The 21,678-nt window shown below is 37.9% G+C and overlaps 1 protein-coding gene across 1 annotated transcript in view; it reads right to left on the bottom strand.

The window, feature by feature from the left end:
• Positions 1 to 21,678, bottom strand: part of LOC147618654 (uncharacterized) — a 51,688-nt gene that overhangs the window by 24,386 nt on the left and 5,624 nt on the right. Inside the window, exons 2-4 of the mRNA XM_086774353.1 lie at positions 20,378 to 20,728; positions 20,188 to 20,289; positions 19,607 to 20,077 (exon numbers count right to left, since the gene is read on the bottom strand). Coding sequence (XP_086630479.1) covers positions 19,607 to 20,077; positions 20,188 to 20,289; positions 20,378 to 20,728 — 924 coding nt within the window. The remainder of the gene's footprint in view (positions 1 to 19,606; positions 20,078 to 20,187; positions 20,290 to 20,377; positions 20,729 to 21,678) is intronic.

Here is a 21,678-nt window from a genome sequence, read left to right as displayed (position 1 = left end):
GAAAAGAAGCGATGCTGGAAAGCCAAGCCAGCCAAGAAAAACTATAAAAAGGGGTCGACCTTGTTGGTTATGTGTATGAGTTTTTTTTTGGTTAAAAAACATTGTTGTTTTTTGCTTCTTGTTTGAGTGCGAGAGAAGATTTCGTGAAGAGAAGGTGTTTGTAAAGAAGGAAAGAGGGAGTTGTTATACTTCTCAAACTCAATTCAGATCATGTTGCTATTGTGAAAGGATCTCCCTCCTACTTTGAGGGACTCTCATCTACTTTGGATTGTGTATATATTACATAGACTTGATACCGTGTGGAATCGAGGGAGAATAGATTGGAGAGAAAAAGTTATGCAGTAAGCATACGTTTTTTTTTTGTTTTCAAAGGCATCTAGGTCAGTAGGGCTAAATTGGTTTTGTCCTTTACATGTTTTTGTGCACATGTTCAATTCCATGCCAATGCACCAAACAAAAACAATGTATATTTGTAAGGAGGTACGGTCTGACCTCATTCAAGGATTATTAGGAGAGGGTTGGGAGGTTAATGAGGGGTCACATCAAGGTGATGTGTACAAGTGAAATGTAGTAGATTCTACAGTGTCTTTCAAGTTCTTGAAGGCACGCTCTATTTTGTACATGCGTCTGCACTACCAAAGATGGACGCAAAAGCACGGGACATGGATCCCACTTCAAGCCTCAGAAGAAGAAATTATGCCTATTGAGGTAGCTGTGATGATGCAAAATGGATGGATTGAGCGAGTGGCAGCAAGCAAGCATTGGAGCCTAACAGACCTGCGTCAACACTTTAGAATCATGGGCTTTGACAATGTGGAAGAGTCAAGTTTCAAGTTGATGAGAAGAAAGGTATATCTGATTCCACTGCATGTCTAGAGTTAACCCTTACACTTTCTGGTTATTGTGCCACTTTATATATTTTTACAGATTGGGAAGTGTAAGGAAGGGACAACCATGGTCTCAGAATCATGGCAAATGGGGGACCTTGAATTTTCAGCATAGCCCTACCAACACATAGTAGGCATGTGGAAGAGCTTGAAGATGAACTGAGTATATGGGAAAATAGCCTCTGTTTTGATGCACGTGAGGGGCAAGAGTTTCAGGATCGAGGTGAAGGCAATGACAAGCTTTCAAGTCAACAAGGAGATGGAGATCAACATGAAGTAAATGTCACAAGAGGGGCAAAAAATGAAGACATTATAACAATTTTAGATTAGATGACATGCTTGTAATTTTGTAGTAGGCTCTTTTTTAACCAATCTTTATTTAATTGAAATCTTAATATTTTTGCAAACTGTAATTTTTTTGTCTAGCGGTCTAGTGTGAAAAGACCAAACTTTAAATTTTAACCTATAAATAGCCAAAGGTGCCTTCTTTCTCATTTTCACGCAATAGAAACCAAGCACGAGTTCACACTATCTCTTTGCATTCACATGGCTACCCACTTTGACAACTTGTGTGAGTTCCTCTCCACCACCCCGTGGTGGGTGGGCCGTGGGTGGGCAAGAGTGAGCTCTTTGTCATGTTCTCTCATGAAGTCGACTTTGAAAAGTCGCTCACCATTGCATCCCAACATTATGAGACGCAAATTGCATACATGGAACAATACTTGGCTCCCCACTCCATCTCCTTTCCCCATTGCCCCAATGATCGATGGGTGCCTGTTAAGCTGCTTAAGTACATTCAACAATATGCCCTCCCCTACATCCAGCGCCTTGACCGCTTCATCGACATCTGCATCCCCACAGGAGCTTACTGTACCTTCAATAAGTAGGAGGTGAAAAGGTTGGGGAAAGGTAATTTAGAAACTAGGTTCCTCTCGTGGCTCGCCACTTTTGGGTTTCTCATCAGCGCGATGAGGATTCGGATGAGGAGGTAGAGATGCCTGCATTGCAGTTGGTAGGGTATTTGAGGGATGACAAGGAAGTGAAGGCAGTAGGAACGAGTGCTGGTGTAGAAGAGCAGCTTGCATTAGAGCACTTTTGAGAGGGTGCACAATCTACAGGCTGAACAGATCCTTTGATTGCAGAGGGTGGTTGAAATTGACACATTTGCTGGGAGAGGCAGCGACAGCAGAGACCAGGCCAAGGTCCATGGACATGATGCTGCGTTGGCGCACTATCTTGGTCAACTTCCTATGGATGGCATCGCCATTATCCACAGGGACTACACCCCTCAATCTGCTTTCTCTCTCTTCTTTTTGAAAGCCCTCTCTAAGGTGCTCTGTGTAGCCTCTATGGCACAGAGCACCAAATGTATAGTTCTGATTAAAAAATCCCTTGCTTTTGATGTTTTTGGTTTTGGATTTAGGGGTAAGCTTCTTGCTCGTATAGGTATAGCCAAAAGCATAGGCATAGAGGATCCTCAAGAAATAGCCCAATCACTCCTTGAGCACACTTTGCCCAATAACAAGAGAAGGAAGCTCAATATTGTAAGAAAGCTTTTGTAAAGATGATGTATCATTTCTTATTATGAATATAATACAATTTTTGCAAACTTATTTTCATCAAGTATTTCATTGTTTTTTCTAGTTTGTACCATCAATGTTTTTGTGAATGCATCAGAAATGACCCTGGGAGCGTGGGGGAGTAGTGCCAGAACAGTGCAAATTTTTAACCTGCACCACTGCTGTAGAGCCCAAATTCGCACTGTTTTGGCACAGCTTCCCCAGCCCTTCAGAAGCAATTCTGATGCATTGGATGATAAATAATGTATTTTTACACATGATTAAAGGTATTTTTATCTTGTAAATTACTGTTTCTCATAATCAATGTACTCAAATTGATTATAAATGCATCAAAACTGATTCTGAGTGGCTGGGGGAGCAATGCCAGAACAGTGCAAATTTTGAGCCTGCACCACTGCTGATGTAGAGCCCAAATTCACATTATTCTGGCATAGCTTTCCCAGCCCTCCAGGAGCAATTCTGATGCATTGGATGACAAATAATGTATTTTCATACATGATTAAAGACATTTTTATTTTGTAAATTACTTTTTTTATAATTAATGTACTCAACTTTATTATAAATGCATCAGAAATGATGCATTTATAATAAAGTTAATGCATTTAATGTACTCAACTTTATTATAAATGCATAAAAAATGATCCTGAGAGTGGCTGGGGGAGCAGTGCCAGAACAGTGCGAATTTTGAGCCTGCACCACCGCTACAAAGCCTAAATTTGCACTGTTCTGCCATAGCTTCTCCAGACCTCCAGGAGCAATTCTGATGCATTGGATGATAAACAATGTAATTTTACACATGATTAAAGCTGTTTTTATCTTATAAACTATTATTTCTCACAATTAGTGTACTCAACTTCATTGTAAATGCATCAGAAATGATCCTGAGTGGCTGGGGGAGCAGTGCCAGAACAGTACAAATTTTAAGCCTGCACCGCCGCTGCAGAGCCTAAACTCGCACTGTTGTGGCATAGCTTCCCCAGTCCTCCAGGAGCAATTCTGATGCATTAGATGATAAACACTGTATTTTTACACATGATTAAAGCTATTTTTATCTTATAAACTAATATTTCTCACAACAATTAGTGTGCTTAACTTCATTATAAATGCATAAAAAATGATCCTGAGTGGCTGGGGGAGCAGTGCCAGAACAGTGCGAATTTTGAGCCTTCATCGCCGTTGTAGAGCCTAAATTCACACTATTCTGGCATAGCTTCCCCAGTCCTACAGGAGCAATTCTGATGGAGTGGATGACAAACAATGTAATTTTACACATGATTAAAGCTGTTTTTATCTTACAAACTATTGTTTCTCTCACAATTAGTGTACTCAACTTCATTATAAATGCATCAGAATTAGTGTACTCAACTTCATTATAAATGCATCAGAAATGAACCTGAGTGGTTGGGGGAGCAGTGCCAGAAGAGTGCGAATTTTGAGCCTGCACCGCTGCTTGCAGAGCCTAAATTTGCATTGTTCTAGCATAGCTTTCCTAGTCCTCCAGGAGCAATTCTGATGCATTAGATGATAAACACTATATTTTTACACATGATTAAAAGTGTTTTTATCTTATAAACTACTATTTCTCACAATTAGTGTGCTCAACTTCATTATAAATGCATCAGAAATGATCTTGTGAGTGGCTGGGAGAGCAGTGCCAGAATAGTACGAATTTTGAGCCTGCACCGCTACTGCAGAGCCTAAATTCGCACTGTTCTGGCATAGCTTCCCCAATCCTCCAGGAGCAATTCTGATGCATTGGATGATAAACACTATATTTTTACACATGATTAAAGGTGTTTTTATCTTATAAACTACTATTTCTCACAATTAGTGTGCTCAACTTCGGCCAAATTCGCACTGTTCTAGCACAGCTTCCTCAGTCCTCCAGGAGTATTTCTGATGCCTTGGGTGACAAACTCGCACATGATAGACACTCCATGTTAAACAAACATGATGACACCGAGACATTGTAAGAGAAACCTAAAATTTTAAGTATCAAAAGGTTACAAATGAAAGCTAGATAGGCTTGTTACAAAGGGGGGTTTGAAACAAAAGAGTTGCTTCAAAAAAAAAGTTAACATCTAAGATCTCTAGATCGTGTCTCGCTCGCCTCGACGCTCGCCTCGCGAATGCGCCGAGCTAGTTGCATGTCCTTGGCAGATATGGTAAGGTGTCTTCAAAAAGCCCAACAAGGTAAGCCTCAGAGGCTTCTTACAATGCTTCAAGGGCAATCCCCTGCACACAGAACTCTGTTCTATATCGTTGGAGAATCTCCTTCACTGTGTGAGCAAAAGGGGCTCTTCTTATCAGCAACTCAGTGTTCCTCTGATAAAACTTGATTTCTTGTAGAGCCCTATGCCCTTGGCGCATCCTTCTCCTTGGAGCTCTCTGTGTTGTGTTAGTGCATTGGTGAGGTTGGGACTTCCTTGGCTTGAAGAGCTTGACCTTTCTACGCTTGTGCGCACTTGCAGGAACCTCCTCTTGGTCTCTCTCATAGTCTGAATCCTCCTCCTCTTGTTGCTGTGGTACTTGTGTATCAAGTTCCTCCCGGGTAGGTAGGGGACCCTGTCCTGGTAGTAGGGTCTTGCCACCTATGGTGCTGTGCAATGTAGGAATGTTTTCACCAACCTAGTCGAACTGCTCATCATTGGCCTCTCTGTCTTGATCTCTGGGGTGGCTGCATTGAGGGGTCTTCTTCACACGCTTGCTCCCACTAGAAGGGCGTGCATGTGTGTGTGCTGGTGTTGCTGTGGGAGGAGGGTTGCACTCTGGTGATCCCATCGGGCGTGTCCTAGAATCCAAGGGATCACTCTCTTCCATGGTGTCGCCAGTATGTGGTCATTGGGTGCCTTGCACTGTGTTTTGTGAAGGCATGGTAACACGTGCAATGTTCTTGGTGCGTGCCATATCCATGTACGACTATGCTAACGTAGTGATGTGCTGGTGTCCTTACATGGGTGTCTACGTAGATCTTGAGCTCAAGCTCTCTAAAAAAGTGAAATGAAAATGAAGTGAGAGAAGGAACTATTAATAGTTTTTTTAAGAGAAAAAAAACTAACTAAACTTATTTTCTTAGCCTTATTACATCTAGATTTATGCTGGTGCATGCACAACCCAACACCTTCCTTGTCTCCTCATTTGTGCACGCGAAGCAATCGATCAAAGATTCTCATGAATGCATAATCGATATGGCACTTAAGCAATCGATCAAAGATTCTCATGAATGCATGAAGTGTGCAAAAGTGAATATTCTTTAGTGGAAAATTAATGATGGGGCTCCAATTTGAATTCCTGTTTGGTTCTCCTAGCATATCATGAGACATGACACCTTCCACCCATCTTGCATTTGGTTGTTCCTCATCTTCATCATCAGTTGACTCGGTTGGATCTACTGCATCTTCTTGTTGCTTCTTCCCTTTCTTTTGCTCGGTTGGATCTACTGCATCTTCTTGTTGCTTCTTTTGGGACCTTTCGAGGCATCCTTCCCAATAGAACCAACCATCTGTATACCTTTTCCATTTGTCTTTTTTTGCCTAGGAATATCAATCTGAGCATTGCAGTATGGACAAGGCCATCTTGATGTCGCGCCTTGAGCACAACCCATCATGCATTTAATTGTCTTCAAATCTCCCCCAAGATGCCAATCCACCTTGAACTTTCCTATGTTTTCTACATCTAAAAGTTGACCATCAATTTGCTTTTTGATTACATATGTTATCCAGGGAGTCGTTTCAAACATCCATGTCAATACCTCATGTGTCTCCTTCGGTACCTCGAATGTACCAAGCCACCAGACCTCTTTCTCAGATTGCACACTAAAACTTGGTTTGGTAGTCTTTTCCCATGCACAAATCATGGCCTTATTCATGAGCGTAATGCTCATACATTCTAGCTTCCGACCTTTCACAATTTGGCACTCATCTAGCTTAAGCATGAAAGTGTGCTCCCCAAAACTGCAAATAAACGGTAATTTACAATATTCAAAATAAAATAATTGTCTTCATTTTCTACTGAAAAACATGAATAGTAGCAATTGCAAGTTCTCACCTTCTAGTGAAAGACCATAGAACTTCACCATAGCTTGTTGTAGTCTCTCAATATGAACAAAGATGTTATTGTAAACATCATAGTGAAATTCTGTACTTGTTGTCTTGATTTTCTTTCTGCTTGACCCTGTGTCTAATGTTAGTGTGCCCTCAACATGATAAAACTGTCCTATAGCTCGCTGCACATCATCATTATTGATACGCTTGACATTGTGAATCACCTTGAGTGTAGGAAATAAAGTGCCAGTGATTCCTTGTCTTAGAAATGCATCTTTTACAACCTGACGGATTGCTTGGTACCCTTTCATGATGCTGATTCCAGCTGCATCACAAGCATGTTGAATTAATGAAGAATTGATGGAGGTGGTAATCTCGCTCACTACATTGCTGACAATAGCTTGGCGTATTTTAGGATGATGAGGGCCAGTAATAATAATTGAGAGAATATCCTTGGTATTGAGAATGGCTTTGACCAAATCCTTCCATCCCTCTTCATTAGAACCATTGCAGAAAATTCATGCTAGAACACAAATCATGACTATTTTGTTTAAATCACTGAGTGCATAATGAAAGTTTATGTTACTTTGTTATACGAATCCTTTTTTTCCATGCTCCACCTTTAAACACAAGAGATTCTATACCAGCCAATGTCTTTTTGCGTTCACGAGCACCATTTGGCGTTGCTTTGAGTCGTTTGATAAGTTCCTCTAGCCTTTGAATCTTTGCATCCTTCTCCACATTCTCTACGAGGATCTCTTTCATTTTATCTGATGATGTTTTAAGTCCTTCTTGACATTGTAAAAGGTTGAATTGTGATGCTTGCAAATTGAGATTGGAGAATATGGGTTTGCCAAAGCAACACTTGTAGTTAATCTTCTGCAGTATCCTAACAAGCCAAGCTCCCCTTCACCAACAAATTGCATAAAAGATGATAAATTGTGGAAAGGAGGGTTTGCTCTTAATGGAGGGTCAACTGGATAAAGATGCCCATCAACCCAAAGATCTACATTTTTCTCCTTAGCTATCCTACGAGCTTGGACAGATTGTGCATCAGTAGGATGGGTTTTTTTAGAGTTGCCATACTCTTCAGGAATACGAATGTGTAAATCAACCTTCCGTTTTCTAGCTTCACAAGGGGCTATACACACAGCTTGCAAAGGCTCCATAGCTAAGCAGAGGAAGAAGCTAAAGCAAAGAGAGAGAGAGATAGAGAGAGAGAGAGAGAGAGAGAGAGAGAGAGAGAGGGACTGAGTGAGAGAGACTGTTAAAACTTTGTTGTTTTGCAGGTTTAACACAAATCCGTTTTTCTAAGTAGAAAATGATATTTTTGATATACAAATATACTAACATGGAGTTTTTCATCAATAAATTGCATTTATGAGAAAATTTAAAAAATAATAATTTTTGGGGTCCCCACAATGTCGGGATCTGATAGTTAGTTATGTTTATGGTGTTGTGGGGACCTGACAGTTAGTTATGGATGTAATGGCTCCTGACAAGCTTCTGATGTGACCCTTGAATTACAAGCTTTTTGGAGGGAAAAAATTATTTTCATCATACATATTGGTTGGGTGGTGTTTTTTCCACCTCAAAATGTATTTTAAAAAAATCACTTTTTGGGGCCTACCTAAATACGAGAATGTTTTGCTGATGTGGAAGGGAGATATGGTGGGAGTTAATGAGAAAGAAGATTTCAAACTGACAAGAAAGATTCAATTTATAGAGAGTGAAGATAAAAAATTCAAAAAGTAAGAGAGTATGAGAAAAGTCAAAAAGTAAGAGAGAGAGAGTATGAGAATATTCCCTTTAAAAAGTGAAACTAGGGAGGTATGGCTGATGTGGCAAGGCAAAAAATAGGGGTCATCATAGCCTTTGTCTCCCTTAAGCCCAGCTTTTTAAGCTCTAATCCCTTAAAATTAGGAATCCTTAGGAGACCCTTTTTGGGTCCAAAAAATTCCTAATGAAATCTATTGGTTGTAAGTGGGTGTATAAGGTGAAACATAATAGTGATGGTAGCATAAGCAGGTATAAGGCTAGATTGGTAGCCAAAGGATATGCATAGACACATGGGATTTATTATGAGGAGACATTTGCCCTAGTTGCAAAGATGGCAACTGTGAGAGTTGTGATTGCGGTGGCTGCAGCTAAAGGCTGGTTTTTACATCAGATGGATGTTAAAAATCATTCTTGCAAGAAGAGGTGTATATGGATCAGCCACTAGGTTTTGAGGATACAGGTCACCCAGAGTATGTGTGTAAGCTTCGTAAGGCCTTGTATGGGCTGAAGCAAGCTCCACGAGCATGGCATGACAAGATTGCTAAAGCACTATTGGTTTTCATATGGCAAATACAGATCACTCTTTGTATGTGCGCAAGAGTGATAAGGGTATTGTGATCACCATATATGTAGATGATCTTATTGTTAGGGGGTGACAACTTGGATGAGATTAAGTATGTGAAGCAGTCTTCTTAAATGGAAGTTTGCGATGAAGGATTTGGGAGATCTGCGCTAATTTTTGGGAATTGAGGTCATTCGCACACCTGAGGTTATCTGTCCTCACAGAGACAGTATGCATTGGACATGTTGTCCAAGTATGCGATGGCTGATTATAAGCCAATCTCGGTGCCATTAGATCAAAATGGCAAGCTTAGTGCAGATGCAGGTTATATGTTGGAGGATCCCACTATGTATAGGAAGATTGTGGGGGGAGTCTGATCTATGTCACGAAAGCTGGCCAAATTTAAGGTACACTGTTTGCTTTAGAGAGCCAATTTATGCAAATTCCATGCAAACCACATCTTGATAGTCTGTGACACACACTTCGATACTTGAGGGCCACTGTTGATTCTGCATTGTTTTATGGAGCAGGTGTACCATTGGAGCTATATGAGTACACAGATGCAGATTGGGTAGGTAACATCTCAGACAGGAGATGTACCAGTGGATCTATGTTTTCATTGGGGAGTGCTGCTATGACATGGAGCACCAAAGAAGCATCCCAAAGTTGCATTGTCAAGTACAGAGAAAGAGTACAGAGAGGAGCTATGGTAGCAGCATGTGAGGTACGCAAGCTGCTGATTTGGGGTTGCATGTGGAGAGAAAGACTGTCATATATTGTGACAATCTTAGCAATATACAGTTGGCCCCAGGAACCCAGTTTTTCATGTGTAGACGAAACACATTGAGGTGATTACCACTTCATCAGAGAGAGAGCTTGGTAAGTGACATAGACTTGGCCAACGTCAGCACACAGGATTAGGTCACTGCATCTTCACGAAGGCCTTGGGAGAGCTGAGAAGCTCCGCAGATTTCGAGATATACTTGGAGTTCATGAGCTGGAGTTGAGGGGGAGTGTTGAGATGTCAAGCTCAACATGAGCTGACACTCACAAGGCACCTGCATGACTGTTCGACATTTATATCACTGGCAGGTTTGGTAGCTGGCACCGACGTATCTTTGCCAGAGATTCGACAGCTGGACTACACTGACTAGTCCACATCTACCCACTCCTCTTAGCGTGTTCACATTATGGACCGCTTGTATATACTCTATTATGTGTGTTAGTCACTTTATCATCTTTGTAGACCTCTTCATCAGAGAGAGAGTCTTGGTAAGTGACATAGACTTGGCCAACGTCAGCACACAGGATTAGGTCACTGACATCTTCATGAAGGCCTTGAGAGCTGAGAAGCTCTGCAGATTTTGAGATATACTTGGAGTTCATGAGCTGGAGTTGAGTTTGAGGGGGAGTGTTGAGATGTCAAGCTCAACACGAGCTGACACACTCACAAGGCGCCTGCATGACTGTTCGACATTTATATCACTAGTGGGTTTGGTAGCTGGCTATCTTCGCCAGAGATTTGACAGCTAGACTACACTGACTAATCCACATCTACCCACTCCTCTTAGCGTGTTCACATTATGGACCGCTTGTATATACTCTATTATGTGTGTTAGTCACTTTATCTTCTTTGTAGACCTCTTTTGTTGTGTGAAGAAGAAGAGGAGTTTTCAGCCTCACCTTGTGTGCTCTCTTCTAGGGTTTGTGTGAGTGTGTGTGTGCTTGCAAGAGCTCAAGCTCTCTTCTCCCTTGCATCTTTTCAATTGAGGGGTCATTGTGCATGGCATTTAGCTAAAGGTGTGCTTATATGGAAAATCCAGTGAAAATTCCAACATACTAATTTTTCTTTGCCAACTCTTTTTCTTATGTGCTTTCTTTGACTGTTACATATGGTCTGGGATAGGAGGAGATTCATTGTTGATGTGTAGTGAAATTGGCCAATAAGGCGGTAACAAATGCAGTTAAGTGATCCTCAATGATACAAGGATAATTTTTAGCATCATGCACTTAGTAGTATGGGAGTCTATGTGATGATGGGTTGTACCATGGGCCAGTATGCTTGCACCCAGTCATGGTCTCCTCATCTAAAAATATACCTAGACTAACATTATGGGAATATATTTTAAGCCCTCTTAAAAATATTATTCTACCCTCTTAGATAATTTGGGGACACTTAGATTATCTTTGTGTCATGCCAAATTATGTTAATATCATGGGTGATACCATTATAAATATTAATACATTTGCTGGATATTGACGTATGCTTGGAGTCTCCAATGTTTGTTTCAGTTGGTTCATATGTAGGGGTGATTCTCGGGTTACTTACGCCTAGCAAATATGTGTGTGATGATGGTTTGTATGGTTATGGAATATTTATTTCACCAATTTATTGTTGGTTATTATATAGGTGAAGAGGATTCCGAGGATTGAGGAGAAGTCACACCAATTTATTACTTGGCACACCATTTTTGTAAACAAGCTTTGTAAATACATGTGCTAGCTTGTGCACATTTTTACTTATTTTGTAAAAGCTATAGTTTATCAAGCATAGAATTGATCTTTAATATTTGGTAAAGCGTGATATGCTTTAAACAACCCAAGCCTCAATTTATGGGCACTCTATTTTTTAAGATAAGAGAGTGTCGTGCAAGAAAAGCATCCCTTTTTATAGTTTTGGAGGCTATGGCCTAAATTGGAATAAAGTATCTCGTAAATACTCATGTGTGGGGAAAAATAGGCTATACACACGAGGGGGGATGATTGCACCCCACCTTGGAGCCGAATCTTTGTGAGCTAAGTATTTTATTTGTTTTTGAATATTTTAATCATGGTCATGTGATGTTTGATGAATTGTTGAATTTAAATCAATTTCTTGTAATTTATTTAATTTCTATCTCGTTAGAAATTTAGATCCCGTGATGACAGTGGTATCAGAGCTAGACACCTTGAGAGAAGGAGATAAAATTGACTGGTGGAAAGCTAAGCTCAAAGGTTTTTGAAGGATTGCCTCTATTAACCAAAGGATAATAACCAAAGGTTAAGAGGAGGGTGGTAAACCATTTTCAAAAAAACCATGAAACCACTCTAAAATTGAAAAGCGGTTTTGCTAAATTCTTGACCTCTTTCTAATCTGTCTCTATATTGATGAATTCTAAAATGGAGAGCAAATCTTGCTTAGCTTTTAGGTTGCTAAATCGCTGAGGAAGGAAGAAACCTATAATGGACAGTGTGTGAATCTCCAAGAGTCAATTTATGGGAGTGTGCACTCTGGAAAAATTTTAAAAAATATATTTATTTAATTAGAAAATTTTCCTTCTTCCTTCCCTTTCCAACTCACGGCCACCGGTTCTCAAACTCAAGGGGAATTTTTTTAAAATCTTTCTCAACACCACAACGGCTCGACCGGCACTGCGAATCTTGGGAAGGACTGACTGTTTGCGCCGATTTACGCTTATTGGGCCACAAAAGCTTTGTAAGCTCATTAAATAAAAGCTTTGTTAAGCTTTAATTAATAAAGCTTTGTTAAGCTTTAATTAATAAAGCTTACATTTACTCAAATCTTTGTTAAGCTTAATACTAAAGCTTTGATAAGCTTTATATATATATTTATATAATTTTATACCTTATCCCATTACCATCTACCTCTCTCTCTTTTTTGTGCATTTTTGTGACCAAACATTCAAAGAGAGAAAACCCATAGCTTCTTTAAAGCAAGTTTTTTGCTAAAGGGTCTTAATTTTTTTGTATAAAGCCTATCCTCATCCCTTCAAAAGAAAAACTTTTTAAGAAAACTCATCACTCCCCACCACAAAAGGCAACAATTCAGAAAGAAAGGCTACAATGGCTTCTTTACCCATTCCGCCCACAGTTCAAGAACAAATCTCAGCGATTCAAGAACAAATTGCTAATAAACGAGAACTCCGACGCAAACTAGAGCGTCAAGTCAAGCGTAACAAATGCAAACACGAGGCTTCTGATTCTTCTGACTCAGATGATGGGGAAAGTGATCAAGTTAGATGCACTATTAAAGCTACATTGTGTAGTCAAAATTCTAAGAAATACTCACGAATCAGTCTTGAAAGGCATTCACTTTCCAAAATTATGATGGCAAGAAGGATGCACGAGTTCTCATTGCTTCGATTAGCCAACTAGATGACTATTTCTCTGGCGAGAAGTTCTCTGAAAAAGATAAAATTAAATGTGCTTATAATCATTTAATTGAAAGTGCGGCTTTATGGGTGGAATGTGATTAAGCAAGGTAAACATCGACCTTCAACATGGAAAGAGTTTCAAAAACTCTTAAAGAAACATTTTCTACCATCACAGTACAAAGCTAAAGCACGTCAACGATGGGACACTTTGGGCTAGATTGATAAAGAGAATGTCCAAGCTTATATCGATAAGTTTTGGGATATTCTTTTATAGGTTCAAGTCATTGAAAAAGTCAAGGAAAAAGAGCAACGTAGAAAATTCATTGCAGGTCTTAAGTCTATCATTAGGACTGATGTTAACATGTTTCATCCACATGACCTTAGCACTGCTATGGACCTTGCCCTAAATTCAGAACGTGAAATAGCTACGTCTAGAGATTTCAAGATTCAGGATAAATCTTTTACAAAATCTACTAAATCTTCTTTCCCTGCTAGTACTTTTGATAAATCCAGGATGCAAAAGGGTAAAGATGTAGTTAAAGGAGGTATTCGGAAGGACAACAACAGCAAACCTTCAAATGGACAACCAAAGATTCAAATCTTTAGATGCTACAATTGCCATAAGGAAGGACATCTTGCGCAAGATTTTCCTAACAAAAATAATAATTCCACATCGAGGGTTCGACTCAACATTATTGAAGAAAACGACGAAGATTCTTTCGAGCAAGAGGGTAACTTTGATCCCGACTATTCAGATCAAGGCAAGTTTTCAATTCATGCTTTATTTAAAATTCAAGGAAAAATAAAAGGAAAATCAATTTCTATATTGCATGATGATGGTAATTCACATGATTTCATTTCTGAGAAAGCATTGAAAGCACTGCATCGTACTCTAGTTACAAAGTAAAAGCTACATTTCAAGGTACTAAGTACAACTACACCAAGGAGGTTAGAAATTTAGAATTATAAATGGATTCACTACTAAAAGAAAAGAGAACATTCCTAGTGGCACCTTTACAAGGTGTGGATGCCATCTTAGGTATGCCATGGAGACATGAGCATAACCCCCATATTGACTTTGACACCCATACCATGTGGTTAATAAAAGATGACCAAGAAATTTATCTTCAATGCCAAAACAAAGGTTAATTAGGCCCATTTTTTACTCATACTCAAGTAAAAAGAGTTGTATGGAAAAAGGAGAAGACATTTTTTATTTTTGTCAACCAGCTTACTGCCGAGGATGACTCCGAATCAAATATGCCTCATGACCCTTTCATCTCTAAATTCTCTAATTACTTCATAGATGATTTACCACCTAGCTTACTGAGACCTCGCTTAGAAGACCATAACATTGAAATAATTCCTGGTAGCTCACCGCCATGTAAAGTTCCTTGTAGAGTTAACATGCTTGAATAAAAGTAAATTCAAAGACAAGTCAAAGAACTATTAGATAAGGAATTGATTCGACCCAGTAGTTCTCTATTTGGTGCTCCAATTCTTCTCGTTTTAGAAGAAAGAAGAATGGTTCATATCGATTGTGTATCGATTATCGTGCACTAAACAAAATTACTGTTAAGAATTGATATCCTATACCTTGAGTAGATGACTTGCTAGATAAACTTAAAGGAGCCCGAGTCTTTAGCAAGATCGACCTAAAGTTGGGTTATCATCAAATTAGAATGGACGAAGGAGATATCTACAAAACTTCCTTCAGGACCCAAACTAGCCATTATGAGATTTTAGTTATGCCATTCAGTTTGACTAATGCTCCAACTACTTTCAACAGAATGATGAATAGGATATTCTTGAAATATCAAAACTTTGTTGTAGTGTTTTTCGATGATATCTTAGTTTTCAGTAAGAATCGTCAAAAACATGAACAACATCTAGAAAAAGTATTCTCACTTCTTCAAGAGAATCAACTCTATGTCAATCCTGAAAAGAGCAAATTCTTCCAAGAAGAAATTGAATATCTAGGATACATTGTCTCTGTTGATGGTATTCGAGTAGATCCCAAAAAGATCAAAAGCATTACTAATTGGCCTAGACTACGTGATATTCACGAACTCCGATCTTTTCTTGGATTATGTAGTTACTATAGGAAGTTCGTTAGAAATTTTGCATATCTCTTGACTTAACTTCTTAAGAAAGCTAGACATTTTGATTCGACTAGTCGACAGGATCATTCTTTTGCTGAACTTGAGAAAGCATTGACCCGTGCACCAGTTCTTACATTACCATATTTTTAACGACCGTTCTTCGTTGTAGTTACTGATACTAGTGGACAAGGCTTTGGTGCTGATCTTATGCAAGATGGACATCCAATTGCTTAGTCATAATCTTAAACCAATAGAAAGAAATTATAATACATATGACAAAGAATTACCTGCAGTTGTCCATGCTTTAAGACTTTGGAAACATTATTCGATGGGATCTGAATTCTTAATTAAGACAGACCAACAAAGCATTCGTCATTTGTTGACTCAACCTTTGATTTCTGATTGACATATCAAATGGACTTCAGTTATCCAAAGTTTCCAACCCATGATTCAATATCAACCAGGCAAAGAAAATGTCGTGGCCGATACTTTAAGTAGACGTTATTATGCTCTTTATACATGTATAGAGAGAGCATATAGATTTCTATTTAAGCTATTTATGATCCCTTTAAGCATCCATAGAGAACATAGAGAGAGAGCATAAATAGTTAATCATAGAGAGATCTTTAAGCATGCATAAATAGAGCATGTATAGCTTATAGTAGAGAGCTCTTTAAGCATGCATAAAGAGAGCAAAAAGATTTGCTCTATATACATGCATGGAGAGCATAGACCTCTTTTATGCTTCTTTTATGCATGCATAGAGAGCATAGAGAGCTCTCTTATGTTCTCTTTTTTTTTTAAATCTTTGTTTAAACAAATTGTGTTTTTCTTTCTCTCTTGTTCTTGACTTGTGGAGGTTCTTCTTATTGAAAGTGTCTTTGGTTTATGGTTTTTTTTGTTAATTACTGTTTTGTTTTATTTTCATGTTTGTAGAGAGATCTATATGCATGAATAAAGAGTATAAATCTCTTTTATGCATACAAAGAGAGCATAGAGATCTCTCTTTATGTTCTTTATACATATGCATAGAGAGAGCTCTTTATACATGTATAGAGATCATATAGCTCTTTTATGCATACATAGAGATCATAGAGCTCCTTTATGCATACATAGAGAGCATAGAGAGCTCTCTTTATACTAGAATTATGTGGGAGCAACACCATGCGTTACCCATTCAACTGTACAAGAGTTCCCATAAAGATGTTGCAAATGATCTCCATGGAGTCCAAAAATTATATAAATCGATATAATTACATTGTTTCAAAGGCATTATGAAACACAAGGCACTTTTGTTCATTTTCTATATAGTAAAAAAAAACCATTCACTATATAATTTCCTAGATATAAACGAGCATATCTAGGAAAAGTGCAAACTAGAGAAAATGAAACGCTTTCCTAGATAGCTAACTAGGAAATGCAATGCATGGATTTTTCTACATAGGAAAATTTATCTACATAGTAAAAATTTTCTATATAACAAATTTTCTTACAGAGCAAAAAATCTCCTATATATGTAGGAAGATTTCCTCTATATAGAAAAATTTGCTTACATATGAAATTTTTTCCTATATATATGTAAATTTATCTATGTAGAGAAATCCATGCATTGTATTTTCTAGGTAGTCTATCTAGAAAACTGTTACATTTTCCCTAGTTTGCACTTTTCTTAGATATTCTTATTTATATCTAGGAAATCATATAGTGAATCCATTGTATCTCTATATAGAGAGTGCTTAGTAGCTTATCCTCTAGATAGTTCTATGAATCGTGCTAATATACTACTTACAACATAATAGATTAAGTAGTTCTATAAAGCATTATAAAATAAAAATCTCTTTATTTATCAAAGATTAAGCAAACAAATGTCTTGCATATTTAAAAAGAGAGCCAAAAGTAGTCAACGTACATCATGTTCAAAATAAATAGTACTTCAAGATTATCTAAATGTCATGGAATTATGTTTACATCTTCTAAACTAATAGGTGTGAATTGTGCATTAAATTTGACTTTCTTATTGGCAATAAGCCAGTGCACAATGTCACGAATCATAATGTCACTCCCAGGCCTTTTCGTATCCTTAGAGTAGTTTTTGAAACTAATATTCTCCTTCTTTAGATAGACATATGTACTCTTGAGAGAAAAGTACATGTCTTGGATCCTATGCACTCTCATGTACTTTAATAAGATTGTCTCCATATCCTCCTTTGAAATGTGGCTCACCTACATTCATGATAATAAAATATATAAAATTTTAAAGCATATTCAATTTACCTAAATAAAAAGATTCAAAATAATAAACTTATCAATGATAAATTTCTCTAATATAATATCACTTACTTGTAAAGGTTCACATGATGCCTCTACATTTGATTTTCCAATGTGTTCTACATCCTATTTGAAATAGAAAAATCAAACCCATCATGTTAAAAATAAAAAAATCAAATCCATTACGTTAAAAATAGGAGAATCAAAACATTATATATCTATCTAACAATACCTTTAAAATGGTTGTTGGTATAATATTTTCACCCTTTTGGTGACTTCTTTCTTCCAAGTGAGTTTTCATCTTCTCACTTACCTTTGGAACAAGTCCAAAACTAGCATTAATAATCGCAAAAGTAAAAAGAGAAAGAGAAAAAAAATAAGAGTACAAAGAGATAGTAGAAAACTTTAGTAAGTTTTGCATTACCTTTCTCTTTCTTTGACTTTTTCTTGAAACCTCATTCGTATACTTAGCTAAATTCAACATTGGATCCTACAAGTACAACAAAATATTAAAAGAAATATTGACAACTTATCACATATTCAAAGAAAAGCTCAACCAAACCTTGTCTTCACTTGTCATATATACTCTCGCTTCAGAGTGAGAGCCATAAGAAATCAAGAAGCGAGAGTATATATGACAAGTGAAGACAAGGTTTGGTTGAGTTTTCTTTGTATATGTGATAAGTTGTCAATATTTCTTTTAATATTTTGTTGTACTTGTAGGATCCAATGTTGAATTTGGCTAAGTATACGAATGAGGTTTCAAGAAAAAGTCAAAGAAAGAGAACGGTAATGCAAAACTTACAAAAGTTTTCTACTATCTCTTTGTACTCCTATTTTTTTTCTCTTTCTCTTTTTATTTTTGTGATTATTAATGCTAGTTTTTGGCTTGTTTTAAAAGTAAGTGAGAAGATGAAAACTCACTTGGAAGAAAGAAGTCGCCAAAAGGGTGAAAATATTATACCAACAACCATTTTAAAGTTATTGTTAGATAGATGTATAATGTTATGATTCTCCTATTTTCAATGTAATGGATTTGATTTTTCTATTTTTAACATGATGGATTTGATTTTGCTATTTCAAATAGAAATTAGAACACATTGAAAAATCAAATGTAGAGGCATCATGTGAACCTTTACAAGTAAGTGATATTATATTAAAGAAATTTATCATTGATAAGTTTATTATTTTGAATCTTTTTATTTAGGTAAATTGAATATGTTTTAAAATTTTATATATTTTATTATCATGAATGTAGGTGAGCCACATTTTAAAGGAGGATATGGAGACAATCTTATTAAAGTACATGAGAGTGCATACAATCCAAGACATGTACTTTTCTCTCAAGAGTAATTATGTCAATCTAAAAAAGGAGAATATTAGTTTCAAAAACTACTCAAAGGATACGAAAAGGCTTGGGAGTGACATTATGATTCGTGACATTGTGCATTGGCTTATTGCCAATAAGAAAGTCAAATTTAATGCACAATCCACATCTATTAGTTTAGAAGATATAAACATAATCCCATGACATTTAGATAATCTTAAAGTACTATTTATTTTGAACATGATGTACGTTGACTATTTTTTACTTTCTTTTTAAATATGCAAGATTTTTTTGCTTAATCTTTGATAAATAAAGAGATTTTTATTTTATAATGCTTTATAGAAATACTTAATCTATTATGTTGTAAGTAGTATATTAGCATGATTCATAGAACTATCTAGAGGATAAGCTACTAAGCATTCTCTATATAGAGATACAATGGATTCACTATATGATTTCTAACTAGGATATCTAGGAAAAGTGCAAACTAGGAAAAATGTAACAGTTTCCTAGATAGGTTACCTAGAAAATACAATGCAAGGATTTCTCTACATAGATAAATTTACATATATAGGAAAAAAATTTCTATGTGTAAGCAAATTTTTGTATATAGAGAAAATCTTCCTACATAGGAGATTTTTTTCTTTGTAGAAAAATTTGTTATATAATTTTTTTTTACTATATAGATAATTTTTTTTATATAAAAAAATCCATGCATTGTATTTCCTAACTAGCTATCTAGAAAAGTGTTTCATTTTCTCTAGTTTGCACTTTTTCTAGATATGCTCATTTATATTTAAGAAATTATATAGTGAATGGTTTTTTTTTACTATATAGAGAATGAACAAAAGTGCCAATGGTTTTTTTTTACTATATAGAGAATGAACAAAAGTGCCTTGTGTACCTCTTGTAGGTCTTCATCATCCATCGCCGACTCCAAGCTGTCCATGTCCCTTGACCTGCGTATCATTATGACTGTTAAGCAAGTGATTATCACCAAGGTGACTGCAGCAGTGGCATACACCACTGCCTTTACCGAGTGATTAGAGTGGCTGATACGAGCTCTTGAGGAAGAGAACGGTAATTTGATATAGGTAGAGAAATCCGGATTATCTAAGGCAATGAAGGAGACTTTAGACAAGCCTGTTGTGTCACTGAAGGGTAAGCAGTAGGAGGTGCCATGGTGATAGAGGAAGCCAGAGCAAGAGCAATTAGAAGTGCAGCGGGCGATGCATTCTTGAAGAGGGAGTGTATTGAGCATGAAGGTGGTTCCAAAGACAGGATGGATGGATGAGAGGGTGGTCTTCTTGATCTCAATTAGAGTATACTTAGCATTTCTAGCTGGGCATTGCAATGGGATGGCACGCTTGCAACCCTGAGAGGGATCAGAGGGGGTTAAATGCATTGACAAATTCTGGATCAATCAAAAAATCGGGGTTATCTTGTAGTGGCACGTGTGTTGCATGCCAATCAAGTACTCAGAACAGATCCCATACGCTCCGCACGAGTTCGGGGCCAGGCAATAGCTGTTATCGGATTGAACTGAGAAGAGGTAATTGGCTCCCTGTTGATGAAGGTAAGTGAAACCTGCTGCGTACCCATTGTTGGCTAGCATTAAGAAGTGAACATACCCCCTTGGCATCATCTCAGCTGTGAAAACAGAGTTGTTGCTCACTAGTTTCTTCCCCAGGGCCAGGGTTTGTCCTTGCAAGAGAACATGACTTGGATGATCAAAGCTTTGCCATATCACCTCGTTGTTGGAGTTGTATATAGCCCAGTTGCCATTCTCTTGCATCTCCATAGCCTCCACATTACTCACCCTCCACAAGACAGCCCCATCTCCATCTCTGAGAACCAAGTCCTTGTTGGTAGAGTTCACACCAAGAGAAACAAACCCTGATGTCCCTACCTGCTTCAATGGCCTCTGGCTATCCAAATTCCATACTGGCACACCAAAGGATCTGCCCTCTGAGTCAGTCTTGTTGGTTCCCAAGCGAATTGTGAGGAAAATACTGGTGGGTGATGGCTTTGGAGAATCGAACAAACTGAAAAAGTGAAAAGCCTTTGCCAGAGGAGAATTTGATGGAGCTTAATAACGGTGTAAAGAGGCTAATGGAAGGTGAGGTGTAAGCATTGCGAGGCAAAGGGGAGGACAGGGAGAGGTCAGTAGAGAAGCTCCAACCTTGGTGCAAAGGGATGCCATGGGCTTGTGAGACAGAGCAGAGGAAAAATGCCAAGAGACAGAGAAGAAGCAGGTGCGTAGCTGCCATGAGGAAGAAACCCTAGCAGCGTGAAGGTGTGCTTGAAGGTGTGGGTAGAAACGCTTGCATTAAAGCCTACCCAAAAACAGGCTAGCGTCTTCAATATGGTTCAATCCGTTATCACACCTAGCATCAGCATCCAACACTATCCGAATACTACATGAAATCTAACTCTCTTTCTCGGATGGAACGAGTCACTATTATCTATTTATCGCTAGGACCTTTGGTGACTTTGAACTAGTCTAAGTAGTTTTCCCAACCTCGTCACTAAACCACACGGGAATTGAATGAAGCTAGAGACATGCGATCGGCGATGGTGAAGTCCCAGCCCGATTTTCGGAGTGACGAGAGTCGTCGGATCTGAGGTTCTAAAAATGGGCCTTAGCTTACTATTTTAGTAAACAAGGGCAAAAAGGGTGTTAGGGTGATCAACAATGGGTGACTAGCGCAAACTTATGATATATCTCCACCGTCCAGATGGCAGGCACCTTCTACACATGCGGACTAGGATTGATGTTAAAAACAAGCCCTGGTAAACGTTCTCTACTACCCAGTGTAGCTACATCCTTGGAGTCAACAAAATTTTAAGAAGTGGCACAGACAAACAAGGATCTACAAGTGTATGACAACTATTTACTTCCATTTTGTTTGCATGAGAAGAACACTTCAAATATCAAGTGATGCCATTAAAAAACATGTATGATATCATGTAAGT

Source organism: Cibotium barometz, chromosome 34 (assembly GCF_041138505.1).
Source record: "Cibotium barometz isolate CiBa-2024 chromosome 34, ASM4113850v1, whole genome shotgun sequence".
In the NCBI taxonomy this organism is placed as follows: Eukaryota; Viridiplantae; Streptophyta; class Polypodiopsida; order Cyatheales; family Cibotiaceae; genus Cibotium; species Cibotium barometz.
Note: the sequence above shows the minus strand (reverse complement) of the source record. Positions and strands in the feature narration are given on the sequence as shown.